The sequence below is a fragment of the Mustela nivalis genome, assembly GCF_964662115.1.
Source record: "Mustela nivalis genome assembly, chromosome: 6".
Taxonomy (NCBI): Eukaryota; Metazoa; Chordata; class Mammalia; order Carnivora; family Mustelidae; genus Mustela; species Mustela nivalis.
In genome coordinates, this window is record NC_139025.1 from 95,916,097 (window position 1) to 95,937,255 (window position 21,159).

At 42.7% G+C, this 21,159-nt stretch overlaps 2 protein-coding genes across 5 annotated transcripts; both read left to right on the top strand.

Moving 5' to 3' along the window:
- The first annotated feature begins 443 nt into the window (after positions 1-443).
- Positions 444-17,498, top strand: RNASE4 (ribonuclease A family member 4). 4 transcript variants are annotated; one of them, XM_082736865.1, is made up of 2 exons: positions 444-574; positions 16,247-17,498. In XM_082736865.1, the coding sequence occupies exon 2, from the start codon at positions 16,264-16,266 to the stop codon at positions 16,705-16,707; it is 444 nt and encodes a 147-aa protein (XP_082592991.1). In that variant the 5' UTR covers positions 444-574; positions 16,247-16,263; the 3' UTR covers positions 16,708-17,498. The 4 variants fall into 4 exon arrangements, with proteins under 4 accessions (XP_082592991.1, XP_082592989.1, XP_082592992.1 ...); XM_082736863.1 differs by having other exon boundaries at positions 515-647; XM_082736866.1 differs by lacking the exon at positions 444-574 and adding an exon at positions 6,406-6,558.
- ANG (angiogenin) lies at positions 11,226-14,018 on the top strand. The gene is given in 2 exon segments (XM_082736867.1): positions 11,226-11,797; positions 11,801-14,018. Coding segments are annotated over 2 exon segments (435 nt in total). The 5' UTR covers positions 11,226-11,533; the 3' UTR covers positions 11,972-14,018.
- Positions 17,499-21,159: the final 3,661 nt, after the last annotated feature.

Sequence of the window (21,159 nt, forward strand, 5' to 3'; positions counted from 1 at the left end):
ATTCTCGCTTTGGGTGCGAGAGGTCCCGGGTTCAAATCCCGGACGAGCCCTAGCTTTTTTTTTTTTTTTTTTTTCTTTCTCCTGCCCTCGAAACTATGCAAAAGTTCAGATCTCTACAAACTTCCTCGCTTTCCGACTGTTCTGCACAAGAGGTGCGCTGAACCAACGAATGCCAGAGAGGGCTGACGAGCTGTGCAGGGAGAAACCGCCTGGTCTCCTGGACTGACCGCCAGCTGACACCTCGGAGGGACCGCCTCGCTCCCAGGAGCAGGGGTTGGTGTCCCCAGGCCCGTTGTCCCCGGAGGTGCGTGGGGCTCGGGTCTGCAGGCCCTCTCCTTTCCCAGGCAGGGCCCGCCCGCCGCGCCCACTGCAGAGGCGGGTCTAGGCGGGAGGGACGTCCGGGGAGAAACAGGGCGCGGTCCCAACTGCACCGAGGCTCCCGCGTCGCCTTCCTCTCCCTGCTGCGTGCCCCGTCCGTTAGTGTACACACACGTATGCCGACCCCACCCAGGATCCAAAGCAAGATTTAAAAGGAAGTCTTTGCGTCTTCTACCTGCTCCCTATCATCCTACAGGTAGGGGAAGAAGCCGTGAGAAAAACTTCTTTCCGCTGTCCTGCGCGTTTCTGCAGCCCCGTTCCAGGCCGAGGTGGGTTCACATCCTGCTCTCTTTCCTCCTCCTCAGTAGTTTTACCAAGAGCGTTTTGGCCTGAGGAGCCCCTTCTTAGCAGAGACAGTGTGGGACTCCTCGGGGAGACGTTTGCAGAACCGCGTTGGAGCCGCTCAGGAGTACGAAGGAAGGTCCAAAGTCTTGTTCTTTTATGAGTTAGCGACTCTACATTTCTACCCTGAGATTTACTTCCCGCAGCCGAGCAGAGACATTCTAGGCGCTAGACTTTCCCGAAGCAAAGACGGCTTCGGGAAAGTCTAGCGCCTAGAATGTAGGTTCAGAAGAGGGCGCAGAATTGGCGAACGGGGTGGAGGCCCGGGAAGGCCTGCACTTGCCCAAACCTAAGGATTCTTTACTTGGTACCCAGGTGGATCGCCAGATTTAGGCCTTGTCCAGTTTTTGCCAGCATAACTGCCTTGTGGAGCTTGCGTTTTTGTTTTCTGGTGACTCACTTCTCTCTCCCCACCCGCAGCCAATGTTGCAAAATTACAGGATTCACTGCCAACAGGCTCTTCTTTAAGCTTTCTTACTAAAGTGTTGGGATCCTCAGTCTTTTTACTCTGAGACAGCGTGTCATATGGTAACACATGGGCAAAAGAGAACATCTTTATTCAAGAAGGACAGTAAAAACAATTTCAGCATCATTCTGGGGACTAGGGAAATCTCAAATGAGGCAAGACCCTCCCTTTGTGTCCCTAACCTTATAATCAAGTCATAAATATAATCACTAGAAACTCAAGTGGTATTATTATCTGAACAGCACTGGCCAACTTCCCAGAAGCAGTCTTAGGTATTCAAAGAACTACTAACAACACAGTTACTAACTGTGCAGAAGGATAATTTTGTTACACACACTTTATTTTAAGCAACTCTTTTTACAGATAAAATATTATTGAAATTCATGGAATATTCAGTAGGTTTTCCTCAAACAGCAGCTTTCGGTGGCATCTTTAAAATTAGCTTTATTTTTCTAGAAATTGCTAGTGTGGACTATGAAACCTCTGTGGTGCATTAGAAAGCTTCTAGTCCCTGGAACACCAGATGTTCCTGGTGCAGTACATGTTTTCTTTCTCTGTACCTCAGTATCCTCATCTGTTCTATGAGGCCTTGAGAGATAGTCCTCCAGGTCTCCCTCTTTCCTATTCTATGACTTCTTGGGGTGGCAGGGTGGTAGTAAGATGGTACTTATAGAAAAGAAGGTACTCTATTAATGTGGACAAGAGCTATGCAGTTTGGCAGAACAGATGGGGAAACCATTCCAGGAAAAGAAGAATGGCTCTGGCTATTGGTGCAAGAGCAGATGTCAGGTTACAATCAGGCAAAGGTAAGAGATTTGTCAAGTTATTGTTGGAAGCATTTGCCCATGTGATTCAGAAATTAAAGTAGATGGCTAAGAAAGTGGACCGAAGCAGGCCAATGAAACCCCTCATTAAAAGTTTTCATTTAGGGGTGCCTGGGTGGCTCAGTGGGTTAAACCTCTGCCTTTGGCTCAGGTCATGATCTCTGGGTCCTGGGATTGAGCCCCACATAGGGCTCTCTGCTCAGCTGGGAGTCTGCTTCCCCCACTCTCTCTGCCTGCCTCTCTGCCTACTTGTGATCTTTCTCTCTTTCTCTCTCTGTGTCGAATAAATAAAAAAATCTTTAAAAAAAGTTTTCATTTAATCTGAATTTAAGTGAAGAGCAATCTCTGTTAACAGTTATTCTCAGCAGAACACCTTGATATCTGGGAAAGAGAATGGGCACAAAGCTCAGTTTGTTGAAAAGTGAATGTGTAACTTCTGTTTTTGTTTGAAAACACACAGGCATGTCAACAAGACTTTGGCCCATTCTCCCTTAGTCATAGTGTCTCCCACTCCTGGAGATGTTATCCTTCTTTTCATTGGATCTTCATCCTCTTTTAACCATTAGTTCTGTTAGTAAATTAATTTCATGCTTATAAACCTAAAAAAAATGTTAGAGTTCAAAAAAATGAAAAGATTAGTCACTTCTCTCCATCACCTAATTTTATAATTTGTCTTAAGGACAGAATTAAACATATGTACTCTGTATAAAGGGTAAAGGACACCAGCACTTGAGTCCTTAGAAGAAGAACCCTGGGCTGCCTGTGTCTATGTGCAAGATGTGAAGAAGAGACACAGGAAAATTTTCAGGAAAAGGGTGATGACTTTTAAGTTGAAGCTGTCAAAACATTTTTAAAAAATATATGATTGGGCTTTTTTCAATTGACAATTGCTTTAAACCTATTAAAATTACTGAAGAATATATATATATATTCTTTTTTAGGTAGTTTGCAATACAAATGAATAAGCACTTAGAGGCATTTTAATGAAATAGTCAAACTTTTTTTCTCCAAACCTTTATTTTCTGTTTCATCAAAACCTCATTGTGCCAAGATGAAAAAAAAAAAAGAAAAAAAAAGAAAGAAAAACAATTAACCACTCACCATTCACCATTCACCTAACCGGTTTTTTATTTTTTTACGTGTGGGAGGCTGTGAATTCTCCCCAAGTTTTCAAGTGAAATCCCAGAGGCCAGAAAGTGACCTGGCTGTGTTCAGACACTAGAGGCTGCTCCCCAGCACCACAGCATAAAGCTAACATCAGAAGGTGATCTGTTTTTGTGAGTTCGTGTTTGAATTGGTGTTTCAAGCCATGGGACTGTGTGTGTGTGTGTGTGAGTGTGTGTATGGGCGTGTGATGCTGGAATGGAGTACCTTATCTCTGCCTTCAGGTGATTTACCAGAGATTTACTCAAGCCTGTTGCTCAAGTCATCTTGATCCCCACAGACTTTGGGAGTGAGCAGCTTCTTCTGTAGTCTGGGATTGCTGAGGTCTTAAGGGTGTTGTATGGGCCTGGCAGTGTCTTCCCCACCAAACTACAGGCTTGTATCTCTTTATAATTCAGTTCTTTAGCCTCTTTTAAAAAAGTGATACATGATTAATTTAAAATAGGTACCACTCAAATAGTTAGGGTTTGCCCACAAAAGGAAAGTCCGCATTCGGGCGCTCTGTTAGATACCAGTAGAGGCCCCACTCAGCGAGCCCCACGTCTTGTTGAATAATCTCTCTGTACCTAAAGGACTTTGAACTTTGGTGTTTGGCAGAACAATTGTATGGGCAGAGACACCTGTCCTTTCCTTTCCAGAGACTTCAGTAACTCTGAGGCACCAGGTACTGAGGGAGAGGTAGTTTGTGGCTGTGTGCTTGGTCCTTTTTTCACTTCCTCAGACTTTTTTCCTTTTAGCTCAGAATTTGGGTGGAGATGTAGGAAAAAGGGAAGAGGGCAGGGGAAAAAAGCGAAGCAAGGCAGAACTGTGCCTTACCACAGCTGAAAAGCCACTGAAGTTTGTCTTTTCCAGGTTTGCCATGCTGTCTACTTTTCCTCCTTCTCAAATCCTCAAGCCACTTCAGCTACCAAAATCTATTCATTTTTAAAGATTTTAATTATGTGAGAGAGAGAGTGAGAGTATGTCAGTAGGGAGTGGCAGAAGCAGGGAGCCTTATGTGGGGGTTGATCCCAGGACCCCTGGATCGTGACTTGAGCCAAGGCAGACCCTTAACCAACTGAGCTCCCAGGCACCCCCTCCAAAAACCATTTTAGGACAGCCTCTACAGCTCATGCACAAGCATGTGTGAATCATAGCCTGTTTAAGGAGTTAATCCTCCTATAGATTTTTACATTAGAATAGGGACCAATACCTAAGAAATGAAGGTCAGGTTTTATCACTAATGCCAGAAGCAGAGTTTTCCTGGGAACCTTGGAAGCCTTCCAGTTCTACCTGGGAATTAGGCCTACCTTCTCTGAGCATTCCTGAAGTTCCCAGGGGGTGTAAACATATTTGCAAACTAGCCCCTTTAACCCAAACAGAGAGGCTGCCATTTATTGCTTTTTGCTCTACCTCCCTGGGTGAGGTCTGTCTCTGCACCTGGCCTGTGCTGCTAAAAATGTCTGAAGGTGCCAACACGCAGTGTCCTCTTCCTTTTTCATAGAGCAAATGGTCTGACCTGTTGTTCTAGCTCTTGTCCAGACGTGCCTCAATCTGCAAAGGGATCCTCACCGTGGGGAAGGTGCTTTACCTCCCGCCCCACTCCCATACCACCTCTGGTCAACCATAGAGTGAGCTCCTTCACACTAACTTGCTGTATGCTTTCTGAACCGTATAGAGATTTAGTGAAACAACCTTGATTTTTATGAAAGCTGTTACTGCAGTGCCGTCCTTCCTCTAGGCCCCAGGAGGCGGGGCACACTGTAGTCCTTGCCTGACACTGCTCTATAGCTTTGGCATCATTCTCCCTCCTCTCATCATGTCCTTCTCTATGGATGAATCCTTTCCCGGGACATCACAGACTCTTACACAGATAGGCTTCACTCGGGCTGACTCACCAGCTTTTCACACACACACCAAGGCACGTTGGAAGTCTAGAAGCAATGCAGCATAAGCTGTCAGCTTGGGACTGTGGCTCCGTGCTTGCCTCAGCCTGGTGTGTACTGGGTACAGAGAATCCTCCAAGGAAGATGTGGGCCCCCTCTCCTGGGATGGGTTGGGATTGAGGAGAGCCTGTCAGACTCAGAGGCGGTATTGCTCATGCTGAGTCTGGAAAGATGAGTAGATCCTCTCCCTGAAGACAAGGAGTTTGAAGTCCGACTGGACTATCCTTCTGTTGTTTGAACTGGCAGTTTCTTTCATGAGAAAAACTGACTTCCGTAACACCTACCTCACACAGTCCTGGTGATGGTTAAATTTTATCAAGTGTGTGAGAGTTTCTTTAAATGAAAGGCAATGACTATTATTATGATTATAATTATTAGGATGATTTTAAGTCCAGTTATTTTATTGGCAGGATGCCAGTCTGGATTGATACCTCAGAGACAGGCAGACTGAAAACTTGAAGGTGGATGGATGGCTACCGAGGGTTGAGGATTTTTTAAAAAATAGCACTCTTGGAGATTCAGCAGCAGTGGAGGTAGTTACTGAGGGTCTGTGAAAGAGTTGGCATCCTGCACTGCCTGATATTTGAAACTGTAGGATCCTTATAAAGTGACCCCAGTAAACTTTGACCCAGTTGGCTTGTTTCTATTCGAGCGACAGATTCACTTAGTGAGTAGATGCAATACTAGGGTTGCACTGATGGTGGAGATAACCAATTTTACATCTGCGTTACAAGGAACAGAAGTTTGAGTGCTGAGGATTAATCTCTTGTGAACAGGTAAGGATGAAAGAAAGGAGAAGCCCTTGAAATAAGGCGAGGAAACTTCTGGGGGTTAGTGGCTGGAAGGTTGAGGGCAGGGGCAGAGTAGTAAGAGCTGTCACATAACCTTCTCTAGGAATGCTTTCCTGGTTCTGTGCAATCTATGGAAGAGTCTACTTAGCATCTTTTTGTGAAACCAAATTATGTGGGTAAAAAGAGAGGACAGTGGGACAGCATCCTACTGGGAGGCCACATCTTACTCTGCAGGCTTCCTCCAACACAGTTCTTAGAGATGGCCCATAAGATCAGAAACAATATCTTCTGGATCCAGATCACTGCATGTCTTGTCATGGGTAGGAGTCGGAACCACAGACATCAGAAAAAAGCAACTGTGGGACAAAAGACCATGTTTATCAAAGTTGGCCTCCCAGAACAAATCTCTAATTTATGTGGGTTAATGTTCGACCCAGTCATGCCCAGGGAAAGGTGAATGACTCTCTTTGTTTGTCCAAGCGCAGTGTCCTTGGTTTTCATGTCTCTGCCAGCATCGGGGATCTTTAGACCTAGTCTTCCCTCCCCGTTTGTCTGATCACTATATAATCAGAACCTAGAGGGACCTCTAGGTCCATACAGCTGGAACCCATCTCCAGGAACCAATAGCTGGAACCCATCTTCAGTTGGAAGGAAAATTCTAGACTTCTGTAAGACTCTTCCTCCTGGGTAACCTATTTCTCTATTTGTTGATATATGTATACTATTTCTAGACATCCATCTGTTTCAAAAAAACCATTTTTTCCCTTTTAAAAACTCTTGGCCCAAGTTCATGAATTAAGAAAGAAACAAATTAGATTCTAAAGTTTAAAATGCAAACAGATTTCTTCTGGAATAGCCTAAACATGGATAAAGGGAAATTAGTAAGATTGGGAGCAAGTGGTGATTTGGGAGGGATTCCTAAATTGTGGTAAAGTCCCCAAAGATCTAGGAAAAGCATCTGCTGGAAGGTTATCTGGAGCTCCCTGCCCTGACATTTTATGTGACTTAGCAAGGAAAGAAACGGAGAATATACTTTTAGCTCTGTTTTCTTGTAAACCTTCCCACTAATTTCTTTCCTTAAAGTTTTGGTTGCTCTTTGAAAACACAATGGAACAACAAATGCCAAGGTTAAAAAAAAAAAAGGTATACTGTCAGTTTGAAGAGAAGAAAGAAGGAAGGAGATAGAGGAATATGCATTGGGTGGTAAGCTTTCAGTTTGGATAATATTGCCCTAGAACATATAAAAGCGTGAGGCTATGTTAATGGAAGTTGTATTCAGAGTCATAATCATAAATTATCAAGTTAACTCCCTGGTGTATAAAGTTTGATAGATCTTTTGAATACAAAACATTGTCTAAGGGGAGAGAAAGAGTATTTTACTTTTTGTGAAGACTAAGGGACTGGTTTGAGACAGAAGGTGAAGTTCGTCTAAAAAACAAGTTGTGGGACAAATTCCAGCGATGAAAATCTGACAGTTATGTGCTTAGGTGTAGAAAGGTATGTGTGAATGAATTTGGCCACTAGATGAGAGGCTCTGCACACTTGGCCTAGGCAGATTCACTTCTGCACCCCATATAATGTCTTATGTGTTTTCTCCCAATTCCGTTTCAGCTCCCATTTTTGGGAAATTTCGTATGGAATATATAAGTGAGGAAGTTATGGGTGACAGAGCAGAAGTTGTTACTGGTAACCCTAGTGTATACTTGCTGGGATTTGGTCTCTGGTCTTAGGAAATTAAGATTATAATAAGCCTGGATGAACCTTAGCTGAATTACTACAGAACGAATGTGCAAATTCTGCAAATCAGAAACAAAGATATTCTTTAACCTCTAAGACTGAGATGTGAGGACCTTCAACCTCCAATAAGCAAATGCTTTTTTTAGGATATGAAGAGCCTATGTAGTGTCGGTCCAGTGTCTTAACTAGAGGTGGTCTGTGGGCTTGGCTTACCTGCTGAGCCTTAAAGAATGATGCTCCTCAGTCAATCTATTAGCTATTTCTTCTGGCTGGTGCCTTTTGCCACCAAGCTAAACTTACACAAGTAACTTACTTGTCTCTCAATTCAAGTGGAAGAAAAGGAAAGGAAAGGAAAAGGCTTCTATACTTAATGAGAACTACAGAATTTCAGGCCGTAACTGATAGCAACTCTCTTTTTACAGATGAACAAATTTAGGTCTGGAGGGGAAAATGAAGTCAGTCATTAAAAACATAATTATAGAGGACCTACCATGAGGCAGGCACTATGATTCAAAGTTGACTAATATGGGCTCTGTCCTCCTACTGATTACACACCAGTAGGAGACACCGACAAGTAAACAGGTCACTATTTGCCCAAGACCACATAGATAATTGTGGAAATGGCACCTATGAAAGCTGACAACAGGTAAATCTTTATTTGATTATATCCTTGTGGACAGATCAGCTTTGTGATTTTTGCTTTGACACTTATATTTAATGAAGTGTCCTTCATCTTAATATCTAAAGCATAGAGTGTTTGGACAGAGACTCTAGGTAGACCTGTGGGCTCACACTCCCTTCTGTGAGCAGCAGTATCCCCACAACCTGAGTGGCACATCTACAAGGACCCAAGGTCTCTTCTGCAGCCTTGAATGGTTGGGAACATCCCTATCCACCACTGCCACCTAGGGACTCTCTGGGGGACTACCAGTTCTGGTTCTATTTCCTGATTTTTTTTTTTTTTTTTTTTTAAACCCTGGGATTCTGACTCTGCAAGAGATGTGCGACTGTGTGAACTCTTTTAAGGTGCCTTGGATCTTGATATCCTGTAATTCTACATTACCTTTGACTTTAGAAGGCAATATTTGCTGTGAAGTGTGTAAGCCTGGCGATTCACCCCTGGGGCTAATAATACATTATATGTTTATTTAAAAAAAAAAAAGGCAATATTTGTCAATTGCTGAGCAAGAAACTTAGTTGATTCCAAATCAATAGAACTTTGATGAGGTCTTCCAAAAAACTAAAAAAAGAGAACACACCCAGGAGACTGGAAAGCACAATATAAATGTAAAGAGCTTGGCAGCAGGGTAGCTGAGCAGCTGTGTTGGAGCAGCAGCCCTGTAGGAATACTTGTTAGTCTTTTAGGGGTGACTTTCCCCACTGCAGTTGTATACCACTTTCTTGCTAAGTGCAATTTCACTTGATTCTGTTGCAAATGATACGCTAAGTGCTTAATGGAAAACTTTCCAGCTGCTACTTACATCAGTGTTGTGGAATAGTCAAAAGATTTTTTAGGAGTGTACCAAATTTGTTTATAGTTATTATGAAACAGACAAGGCAAATCAATGCCAAATGTTGATAAGAGAGTTCACTTTGTTTACTATTGTCACATGTCTTTCCATGTAACCAGCAAAATCCCAGACTCCCTTGTTTTTCTGGATGCACAGTCATACTCCCAGTACTGTTTAGCAACCCTACAGGTCTAGTGCTAGAACCTATGGCCTCTGTGAGGGCTATAAAATTATTTGATATGGGCACCTGGGTGGCTCAGTTGGTTGAGCGACAGCCTTCAGCTCAGGTCATAATCCTGGAGTCGGGGGATCCAGCCCCACAGCAGGCTCTCTGCTCAACAGGGGGTCTGCTTCTCCCTCTGACCTTCCTCCTCTCAATCTCTCTCTCTTTCAAATAAATTTAAAAAAAATCTTTAAAAAATTTTACTTAATATGAAAATCGTGGTTATGACTTTCACAAGAAAGCACAAAAGATTATTCTTTTTTAAAAAAGATTTTATTTATTTATTTGAGAGAGAGATAGTATGAGAGGAGAGAGGTCTGTGGGAGAAGCGGACTCTCTGCTGAGCAGGGAGCCTGATGTGGGACTTGATCCCAGGACTTCAGGATGGTGACCTGAGCCAAAGGCAGTTGCTTAACCAACTGAGCCACCCAGGCGCCCAGGAAAGCACAAAATAAAGATTAATAATTTAATGTCCATGAAAATATACCATTTATTTTTAAATTTAGTATTCATAGGAATTATATTACATTTAAGAATAATTTGAAGGTCAAATTTTTTTCCCTTGCAAGAATTTCTAAGTATGTGTGATGATTGCCAAAAAACACCCTACCGGGTCATAAATTAAATGAATTACTGACAATTTGAGAAACAAAATTATAAAAATCAATTCCCCCCCCTTTTTTTTTTGAGAGGGAGAGAGGTGGATAGGGGCAGAGTGAGAGAGAGAATCTTAAGCAGACTCCACACTGAGCATGCAGCTGAGGCAACATGGGGACTCAGTCTCACAACCCTGCGATCATAACCTAAGCCAAAATCAAGAGTCTGACGCTTAATTGACTGGGCCACCCAGGCACTCTATAAAATCGGTTTCAAATTTACAGTGAAAATAATTTTTATTGTTGAATGTGGGGGATATTCACATATATTTGATATAATGTAAAGGAGTATGGTGATTTTTGTCATTCCAGTTTAAGTATATGGACTGCCAAAGCAAGCGTGGACTACGGTGGTTTTTAAAAGCTCTGAATATTCTTTAAAATTTTCTCCAAAGAACTAGAAGTATAATCAGAAACTACCTGCTGCAAACACCAAGTATCTTTCAATTCCCAAATCTTCAAATTTCATAAGAAATAAGACCTTAATAGTTCATAAAAAATTGTTCTCTGTTTTGTTATAATCTGTATTTGCTTGATTCCATTTTTAATTATCCATCATTGAGCTAAAATCATGCTCCAGGAAGAAGTACCATGTTTACCCTGTGGGTGTGTTTGAGTATCTGGCACACCACCCCTGGGATGTGGGAGTTCTAGAGTTTGAGACTGACAGCTCTTTCCTGAGAGATATGGCAGCAATCCTCTTCTCTTTCTTCTCCTTTTGAGAAAGATTTGAGAAATCATTGCAGCAAGTTGTAAAGCCTTTGACTTGATGAAAAGATCTAAGGAGAGGGGCCAGGCTGGCTCAGTTGGTAGAGCATGTGACTTTTGATCTCAGGGTTGTGAGTTTGAGCCCCATGTGTGTCCTAGAGTTTACTTAGAAAAAATAAAAAAAGGTCTAAGGAGTTGTTTTGGGGTTTGTTTTTGTTTTTACCACATGGAGATGTCATTTAACTGTGGTGTACAGTCTATGTACATGTGCAGGGAAAATTAGGTAATATTCTTTGAGAATAATCCAAGGTGTTTTCAATGTTAGAGGCACCTAGGAATAAGCTTTTATTCTTCTTTTTCCAGTCCTTTGTAAGAGTTCACCCCAGAACTACTTGTAAGCTTTACATGGGTTCTTCCATGTTTCTCCCTGCTCTTTCTCAATGATACATCATAATTGCACCTTTGGCCATGAAACGTCTACTTCTTGGGAAACTAGCAGGTTCCCTGCTGAGCAAGGAGCCCCATGCAGGACCCTGGGATCATGACCTGAGCTGTAGGCAGACGCTTACTCCACTGAGCCACCCAGGCGCCTCTCAGGAAACTTTTAAATAGACTTTCCAAAGAAACAGATTGATGAAAAGTTTGAGATTAATGAGGAAGAGAAAAGAAAAGATGTAATTAGGTGACTGAAGATACTTGATTCATGTCAGAGAGCAAAGTCCCTGTACTTTTAGCCTTATCGGGCAATGCTCTTCTATACCCCTAGCACACCTCCTTTGGCCTTTGGCAGGATCCTTTACTGGAAGAGATGATGATGGGTCTGGGCTCCCTGTTGTTGGTCTACGTGCTGGGTCTGGGTCTGACCCCACCAGCCCTGGCTCAGGATGACCCTAGGTACAGAAGCTTCCTGACCAAGCACTATGATGCCAAACCATGGGGCCGGAATGACAAATACTGTGAAATCATGATGAAGAGAAGAGGCCTGACCACACCCTGCAAAGACACCAATACCTTTATTCATGACAACAAGAACAACATCAAAGCCATCTGTGGAAATATTGGAGAACCTTACTGAGAAGGTTTAAGACGAAGCAAGTCTCTTTTCCAGGTCACCACCTGCAGGCATAGGGGAGGGTCCCCTCAGCCTCCGTGCCAGTATAGAGCTACTGCAGGGTTCAGACACATCATTGTTGGCTGTGAACATGGCTTACCTGTTCACTTTGATGAGTCCTTTTTCAGTCCGTAATCAGAGGCCACAGCTGGTTCTGCTCTCTTTTCCTTGCATTTCTCTCCACATCCCAGAATGGTGGTGGCAACATTCATGGTCAAGGGCCTAGAGAATGAGCTGTCTGGATCTCTTGTTTTCCAACATGATCTCTTTATTTTACAACATGTTCAATAAATAAAAATGTCTCTGAAATCAGTAAGGCTCAGAGCCTTGTCACTAATTATTGGCCTATTAATCTCAACCATTTTCTCCGTTCAACTGCTCCCAGAGAGGATTGGATAGAATAGAAATGCCCTTTTCATTATCAGTTCCTTATCAGTCAGTAAGGAGGTGGACTTTAGTCTTCTGTAAAGGTAAGGTGGTTAGATTCATTTTGCAGAGAGAACTAGGAAAACTCCAGGGCTCGTGGCAAATAACAGAAGGGGAAAATAGAAAGGGGAAAATTATAAGCCAGTATTACTTTTACAAATGTTAAACCTTGAGAAGAACAGTTTAAGAGTAAATACCAATAGATTCATTCCACTTTCTTTCACATACGTGCTTGTACATGCACTCCTGCATGAATTCCAAAGCGCAGCTACCACTCATCTTAAGCAGGAGGTAATTTTTTGATGTTGATTTGAATGGAATGTTCCTAAGATATTCTCATGGCTATTTTATATAAGGATACAAAAGTGATTATTTTATTATTTATGTATTTATTCATTGTTACATTATTTTCTCCTTAATCTCCTACTTTATTGACCAATGTCTGGTAACTGTCCGAGATCATAGATTGCAAACATTATCCCTTATTCTTCCTCAACTAGACTTGATTTTCAAGTAAACATACGCTTAGGTTGATAATACTCTCTTTGTAAAAAATACTAACCGATCCACAGATTAAGCAATTAACTTCCTGTTAACTTAATTTCTATCAACTGCTGCCTCAATATTTTATTTGGAAAGTAGTTAATAAATTACAGTTATAAGTCACAGTTTTGCTATTTTGTGAATATATAACTATAGTGGTCACCATATTCCCAATGGTGGCTTCTCCTGCTGCCCACATTGCCCTGAAGTAGGCCCAAAACCCTAGTTGCTCAATACTCAGGTTATAGACCAGTATCTAGATGCCACCCAGGAGAGCTAGGCCTTGCTGGAAATGTTCAGATTTTGGGAAGAAGTGATGGAGAAGTAGGTTACTGGTGTACCCTCAACCCATGAATCTGTCCACTTTGAGTTCTCTATTTCCAAACTGAAAACACTGTCTTTAGTTAGGAAGAAGAATTTTCCAAACCTCTCTTATTAGAAAAACTGTCTTACTATAAAATTTCAAAAACCCTTAAGGAGTAAGTAAGGCTTAATTACTTAAAGTAAGTAAGTACGAGTTTTTGGTAGAATATTTGGATCCTTTCTCAGGTTCTCCAACCAGTACTATCTCCCTGATATGAAGCAAAGTGACTTCCCTACAGATCATTGCCCCACTTAAGCTCATGATAGAGAAGGTCAAAGGCATGGACCCTTGTTACATTGATCACACCATATTTATGAAAACCGGTGTCTTCTCCAAACATCTGCTTACAGCATTGCCATTGCATGCTCTGCTCTAGTATTAGGACAAATGACTATTTCCTGGGAAATTGCATGGCAGTGGGGTAGAGGTGCTTCCTGACTTGTAGAGGAAGCTAGCAGCTATGGAGCGAATCCTAGTACTTTTTGCTCTGGGTCTCTTATTCTCTCATTTTCAAAAGCTCTTTAAAATGAAATATCAAGTTACAGGCAGGTCATTTTATCTGGAGTGAATCATTTGAGGAATTGAAGTGCTGGTCAGCTGTACTTTATTGACTTCGCAAGGAAAAGAGAAGAATAACCTCAAAAATGTCATGTCCTTCAAGGAATGGTGGCATTCTAAGAAGAAAATTCCATGCAGTTTAGAGAGAACAGATTTCTCTAGAGACGGAGCAGAAATTCTAGTAGTTCACCTTAAAAAGAGCCTTATAGGGGCACCTGAATGGCTCAGTGGGTTAAGCCTCTGTCTTCAGCTCAGGTCCTGAGATCAGGGTCCTGAGATCAGGGTCCTGGGATCCAAGCTCGATCCCCGGACCTTGGAATCATGATCTGAGCTGAAGGCAGCGGCTTAACCCACTGAGTCACCCAGGCGCCCCTACATTGGACTTCTGTTGGCTAATATTTTCCCCTATCTTGTTAAATCAGTCGGTCTGTGCGGCTGAGATTGGGGGTTTGCTCTGCATGAGTAGTTTACGTCTTCTCTGTAGCCAGTTGTTTTGCTAAACCACGATCTCCATTACAAAGAATCAGGATGAGAGAAAGTAGACAGAACTGTGCAAGATGAGAGGTACAAGATTAAATTTGGGGAAAACAAAGCACACCATCGTGATGAAACCATTACCCAAGTGCTAAGTGCGCCTTCAGAAGTTATATCCTTTGGTGCTGGGGTGAGGAGTAAATTGAACATAATTTCTCCCTGCCCCCTTCTTCTCACAGCTCCTCGTCTTCCCTCTCTTCCTTACTCTATTTCCCATATCAGCTACAGGCCCAAGGAATGACCTAGAGCTTTATAACTTTCTGTGTAGAGGCAGAAGGCGGCTATGAACCTAGGAGGTGGCATGGAAAAGAGCGATGGTTCTCTTTCATCCTGGTCGTCACCACTAACCAAAGTGTAGGCTTAGGTGGGACCGATTGCAGGTCCCTCCTCAGCCGTTTCAGTCCTTTACGCTCATGACCCGGCACCAAGACGCGGCATCTCTGAAAGCGAAGGACAGTAGTACCCAGAGATATCAACCCAGGAGTTTAGCTGAGGCTGATTGTGGACTGCACGTGTAGAAACGGGTCTGTCTGACTCCAGGTTGAATTGGAGATGATTTTTCTTTGCCCTCGTGAGGCAGCCCTGCCCCCCAGCAAGAGTCAAGGAGTTCGAGGCTGGACTCCATGTCAATCCGAGATTGACCGCCAGAGGGCAGCATCTAGCTAGTGTTGGTGAGTGACCCGCACTTCCCCTCCCACCCTATTCCACCCAGGATTCAATTCTGTTGCTGGGGAGAAGCAACTCTGAGCGTAAACATCGTTGGTAGCTTGAATATTTAGGAAGTGGGACGGGAGAGGCAGTCAGAGGATGGTGGAAAGAGTACGGATTTTAGAGCCAGAGAGAACTGGTTTCCTTTCTTTAATGAGTCCACCAAAGCAATTTCTCTAATCCATACCACAGTGCTTTCTTTGTTGTTGTTCCAGAGGTTTCTGTTTGTTAATTTCTAACTCTGTAAAACAAATGTTTATTTCCCACCATCAAGAGGGGACAACACAAAGATCCTGCAACCAGAGACTATGGATAATTACCGACAGCTAAGGACAAGACAGGCAGAGCATCAAGGATAGATGCATGACAATAGATGGACTGTATCACCAGGGCCTAGTATTTTGGGTTGTACATTCACCCAGGGGGGAAATAAAAGACACAATCCATGTCCTTTTTTGTGGAGATTGTGCTGTTTAAATTTATTTTTTAAATGTTTCTTAGTTTAGTGATCAATTCCACAAGCCTGGAAAACACCTTCACTCTCTATATCCATTTCATTTCATTTGTTCACGAGCTCACTCATTACATTCATTTATTTAGCCAATATTCACTACCTTCAAAGCACAGTGGCTGGGTACTCTGCTTTTGTAGGGGCTCTTTATAGACGATGAGCAGGATTTCCAAAAGGACTTGATTTTAATACCACAGGAAGAACAGCCATAGGAGAAGAAAGGTACCCCTGGTATTACTCTGGCCTCTTTTCTGCACCTTCCTCAGTTCCAGATGTAAGGAGTGAAAATTAGTTCTTAAACTTGCTCTGACGTATCATGAGTGTATCCAAACTTTCGGAAATCGGAGTCTCCAGAGTACCCAAAACTCCAAAGATCCTATGACCAGAAAATTACCTCAAGAGATGGTCCACTCCAGTTTTCCCTTAGATCTGCCGTTTCTTCCTGTTCCCTCTGTGACCACAGAGGCCAGACATACTGGAGAGCCACACGGTCAGTGTCTGTCCTGGGTCGCTGTACTTGATGAAGCCAGTTCTCTTCATAAAAGAGATCGGCTCTAGTTTTCAGAGAAAAACACGTTTTGCAAACTATTCGCTCTTGGGAAAGCAAGACGGGAAAAGTTGTGAACAGTGAAGAGTGGGGGAACTGGTACAAATAAGGAGGAAAGAGGAGACTAGAGTTGAGGCAATGTCAATCTGCCATTCCCCACACCTCTCCCCAGTGCCGCATCTCACCTTCCTTTCTCCTGCCCCTTGGGTTTCCATCTAGGCATCTCCAAGGTAGTGATGGCTCTCCAGAGGACCCGTTCACTGCTTCTGCTCTTGCTGCTGACCCTGCTGGGGCTGGGGCTGGTGCAGCCCTCCTACGGCCAGGATCGTATGTATCACCGATTCCTGCGGCAGCATGTGGACCCTGAGGAGACAGGTGGCAATGACACCTACTGCAACTTGATGATGCAAAGACGGAAGATGACCGCGCGTCAGTGCAAGCGTTTCAACACCTTTGTCCATGAAGACATCTGGAACATTCGTAGTATCTGCAGCACCACCAATATCCAATGCAAGAATGGCAAGATGAACTGCCATGAGGGTGTAGTGAGGGTCACAGACTGCAGGGAGACAGGAAGTTCCAGGTTCCCCAACTGCAGATACCGGGCATCGGCGAGCACTAGGCATGTGGTCATTGCCTGTGAGGGTGACCCGCAGTTGCCTGTGCACTTCGACAGATAGACACCAGCCTGTGTGGGTTACTGCCTGACCTGTTGGCCTTTAACTTACTTCTTGAATAGCAATGAATAATGCATTTGGGCTGCCCTCGGCTCTGTCTCCTCTGCTTCTGACTCTTTTTCTCTTTATAACCCATTCTGTTAAGTACATTATATCAAAGAGAAATGGAGACATAAACTTATGATGAGTCCGGGCTTTCTGTAGTAAATGTTTTGGCTTTCTTTTATAATACTGGTTAGCTTAGCTCTCTCAGATCCTATCCTCTGGGATTTAGTCATTATATGGATTTATAAAGCATTACAAGCATTTCAAAGGGCTTACATCGAAATCATCTCATTTTAATAGCACAGCACTGGTATAATGCTGCTGATGTTATATGTAGGAACCCAAAGTTCAGGGATTTGCTGAAGACCGTGAAATTAGTGGGAATGCTGAGACAAAAATCCAGTTGAACTGCTTCTAATCCAGGCCATTTTCCACTTCATCACAAGGAGAGTTTTGAAAGTAACTGCTTTGGTTATTCCCAGAAGTCAGCTGTTGGGAGAAGTATTTGAAATTTGGAAATGCATGTTGGCAAAATGAGAGCCCTATCTGGATAATCTGGTTCCCTTGTTGTGCTGGGCTCTAACAGCATCAAGAAATGATACAAGAGATTTACTTTCTCTTTTCCCAGACTTTTGAATCTCTTTAGTAAGTCGGAATATTAAAAATGTAGGAGCTCACTTAAGACTCATTCACTCTTCCCGACGGAAACATCTTTCATGTTTTCCTTATAATAAAGGATTTAAACTGCAGGTATGTGAGAAGGCTGTCCTAAGGTTCTTGTGGGGGGGGCATTTCCCCCCCCCCCACCCTCTTCAGCTTATAAGCATGCACACACCTTACTAGCCTCATACACTCTGGCCAAAGATTAATACCCACCAGATCCATAACCATGACACAGAACCCCTTGTGTCATTTACTCCAGAGAGAATGATCCTTCCAATTCCCATGCCTCTTCCTTCTACCTTTGACTATTTTAAACAAACTCTGGAACAGAGATATATGCAGATGTTGGGTGTTAAGGAAAGGAAGTATGTGTGTGTGTATGTGTGTGTGTGTGTGTAAGGACTAAACTGAAATCTTTTGATTTACAGCAGATACAGAGAGAAATCTTTTTAAAAAATTGATTTGGTAAACATATACATTATGAAATTCTCCCTACAATCAGGCTAATTAATACATTTATCACCTCATATAAGGATTCCTTTGTGTGTGTGGTAAGAACACTTAGGATTCATCCTGTTAGCAAATTTCAAATGTATAGTAGTGTATTGCCACCCGTCAAAAAAATTTAACTGAGTAATTTTTTAAAAAATGACTTTCTTTTTAAAAAAGTTTATTTGCTTTTAATAATTTTTACACCCACAACCCGGAGATCAAGAGTCACACTCCTCTGACTGAGCCAGCCAGGTACATGTTAACTGAGTAAATTTTTAAGAGCTTATTGGCTTTATTCAGTGTCATGAATCAGGCAGCATCCAATCTAGCAGAGAGAAAGGATCTCCAAGGAGCTGTACAGAATGAGACATTTATAGGCAGGAGGAAGCAGGAACAGCGATGAACTACTAGGCAAAAGAGCAGATCCAGTTTTGCGAAGTTACTTTCCTTTAGGGAATGGCAGGGATCTATCAGGCAGATTATCTAACTAGTGCTGAACAAGCAGGTCCCAGTTTCTGGGAGAGTCAAAACTGGAGTTAAGTCTCAGTTTGGTAATGTGGGGCTTAGCACAAGGAACTCCATTTTGAGTTTTAACATGACTACAGTCACTATGCTATACATCAGATCTCCAGAACTTATTCAGCTGCTAAACTGAAATTTGGCCAACATTTCCCCATTTCTCCTATCTTCCAAGCCCCAAGTAACCACTACTGTACTCTGCTTCTGTGAGTCTGACTATTGTAGATTCCACATATAAGCGAGATCAGACAGTATTTGTCTTTCAGTGTCTGACTTATTTCACTCAACATAATGTCCACCAGGTCCATCGATGTTGTCCAAAATCACAGGATTTCCTTCTCTTTTAAGGCTGAATAACATTCCATTGTGTGTTTATACCTTATTTTCTTTAGCCATTCACCATCACTAACCATCAGGGAAATGCAAATCAAAACTGCAATGAGATATCATCACATATCTGATAAAGGATGGCTATCATTAAAAAAAAAGATAAGAAGTGGTATAAGTGTACCATTAAGTGCCTGACAATAAGCTTTTGATGGCCAAGGCATCTTTTTCAAAGACATCCCTCAAATACACACATTGCTGGCTGTACAGCTAGCTAAGAAGGGATGCCATCCCACCCATGACACATCCTCTTTGGCTCTGGGTGACCTAGATAACTGAACATTTGTGTGACCCGTCCCTTTTCTTTTCCCATGCGTTCATTCCCACTCTTATGTTTTAAATTCACCAATAAAAAGTGAAACCTCAAAATCCTGGGGATCCCACCCTTGACTCCAATAAAGGCAGAGCCCCAAGTCTGTGCACTCTTTCACTACTCAAGACATCACTGCGTGGCTTTGGCTGTGCCATATACCTTCCCGAATATATGAGGCTTATTAGCCTCATTTTTTCAAAACTCCCTGAGGGGTTGCTGAGGTGTATCTTGCAATCAACCTAAGAGCCACAAGGGTCAGTCCAGCCACAAGATCAGCTCTGGATGGGAAAACGTCTGTGGGGCTGATCACGAATAGTGAGGGCAATGTACATGCCGTAGTTGATGGCATCACTCTCCAATACTTCAGGCTAACACAAGACATTGAGAATACTGAGAAAAGAGAACCCTGTTATGCTATTGGTGGGAATGTAAAAATGGTGTAGCCATTATGGAACCCAGTATGGAGAGTCCTCCAAAAATTAAACATTGAAGTACTGGGGCACCTGGGTGGCTCAGTCAGTTTAGTGTCTTTCTCTTGACTTTGGCTCAGGTCATGTTCTCAGGGTGGGGAAATCAAGGTCCATATTGGAAGATCAAGCCCCGTGCTTATTGGGGTGTCTCCTTGGGATTCTTTCTCTCTCTCACTCTCTTGCTATGCCCTTTCCCCACCCCAAATAAATATATAAATCTTAAAAAAAAATATTGAACTACCATATATGATCCAGCAATCCTAATTCTAGGTGTTTATACAAAGGAATTGAAATAAAGATCTCATAGAGATATCCACGTCCCTATGTTCATTGAGGCATTGTTCACAGTAGCAAGATAAGAAAATAGCCAAGAAGACCACCAACAGAAAGAAATCTCTCTTTTTTTTAAGTTGTATTTATTTAGGTCACCATTACACCCAGGTGGGGCTTGAACTTGTGACCAACAGTCGCATACTCCTCCGACTGAGCCAGCGAGTTGCCCCCAGAAGTGAAGAAATTGTTAAATCTCAGTGGCAGGTTAGTGAAAATAAAGATGTTATTTTTTTCCCCTCCCTGTGAAAATTAATAAAAGGAAACCTGATTTAGAATGGCAGTGGAGGCCAGCAGGGGCGCCCTCATGCCCTATCACTCACCAATTACAGATCTAACAGGAAAAGACTACTTTGCAAGGCAAACTACTTTATTAGTCCAGCATGAAGATAGGCTCCCCGACCCTGCTCTGAACTGTCCAGCCAATTTAGTCCGTCACAACCCAGCCAAAGCAAAGCGACCACACTTCCCACTCTCTATTTATTCCAATGGACTTTCTGTTTATAACAGCCTTCCAAACTTTTTCCTTTACCCTGTCAGTTCCTTCCATGGAGTCCTTGGAAGGCCATGGATTCCAGCTTCAGACACCTTAAAACATTATTATAGTCTGCATGAGGACATCTATCTATTATGGTTTTGAGAAACAGTGTACCAAAACACTGAAAAAAATGGAATGATGGGAGGTGCCTGGGTGGATCAGTGGGTTAAACCTATGCCCTCGGCCCAGGTCATGATCTCAGGGTCCTAGGATTGAGCCCTGCATTGGGCTCTCTGCTAAGCAGGGAGCCACCAACCTGCCTCTCTGCCTACTTGTAATCTCTCTCTGTGACAAATAAATAAATAAATAAATAAATAATTGAATGATGGTTAACAAAAGGAAATATCAAGGAATTAATAGAAAGGAGTTAAAGTCAAGGAAAATGCTAAAGAAAGAATAGAAATAACAAATGATTTTAAATTTAAATTCAAGGGATAATATCTCTTTAGGAACTCAAATTAGAAGCCACAACCCAAGCAGAGTCCGTTACAGAAGCTGGTAGACAGAACTCGAGGAAGGAGGTCAGCTCAACAGCTCTCAGAAACAAGGGTTAACTGACATACCTGGGCTACTTGGTAGTTGATTTCTGCAGAGATAAAGGGATATGTTCATACCAGTCAGTTTGGGGTGCTTCCTGATGACTTCATTTCAGAGAAGCCTTAGAGCTTATGGCTGAGCTCATAGTTGAATTGTTGGAT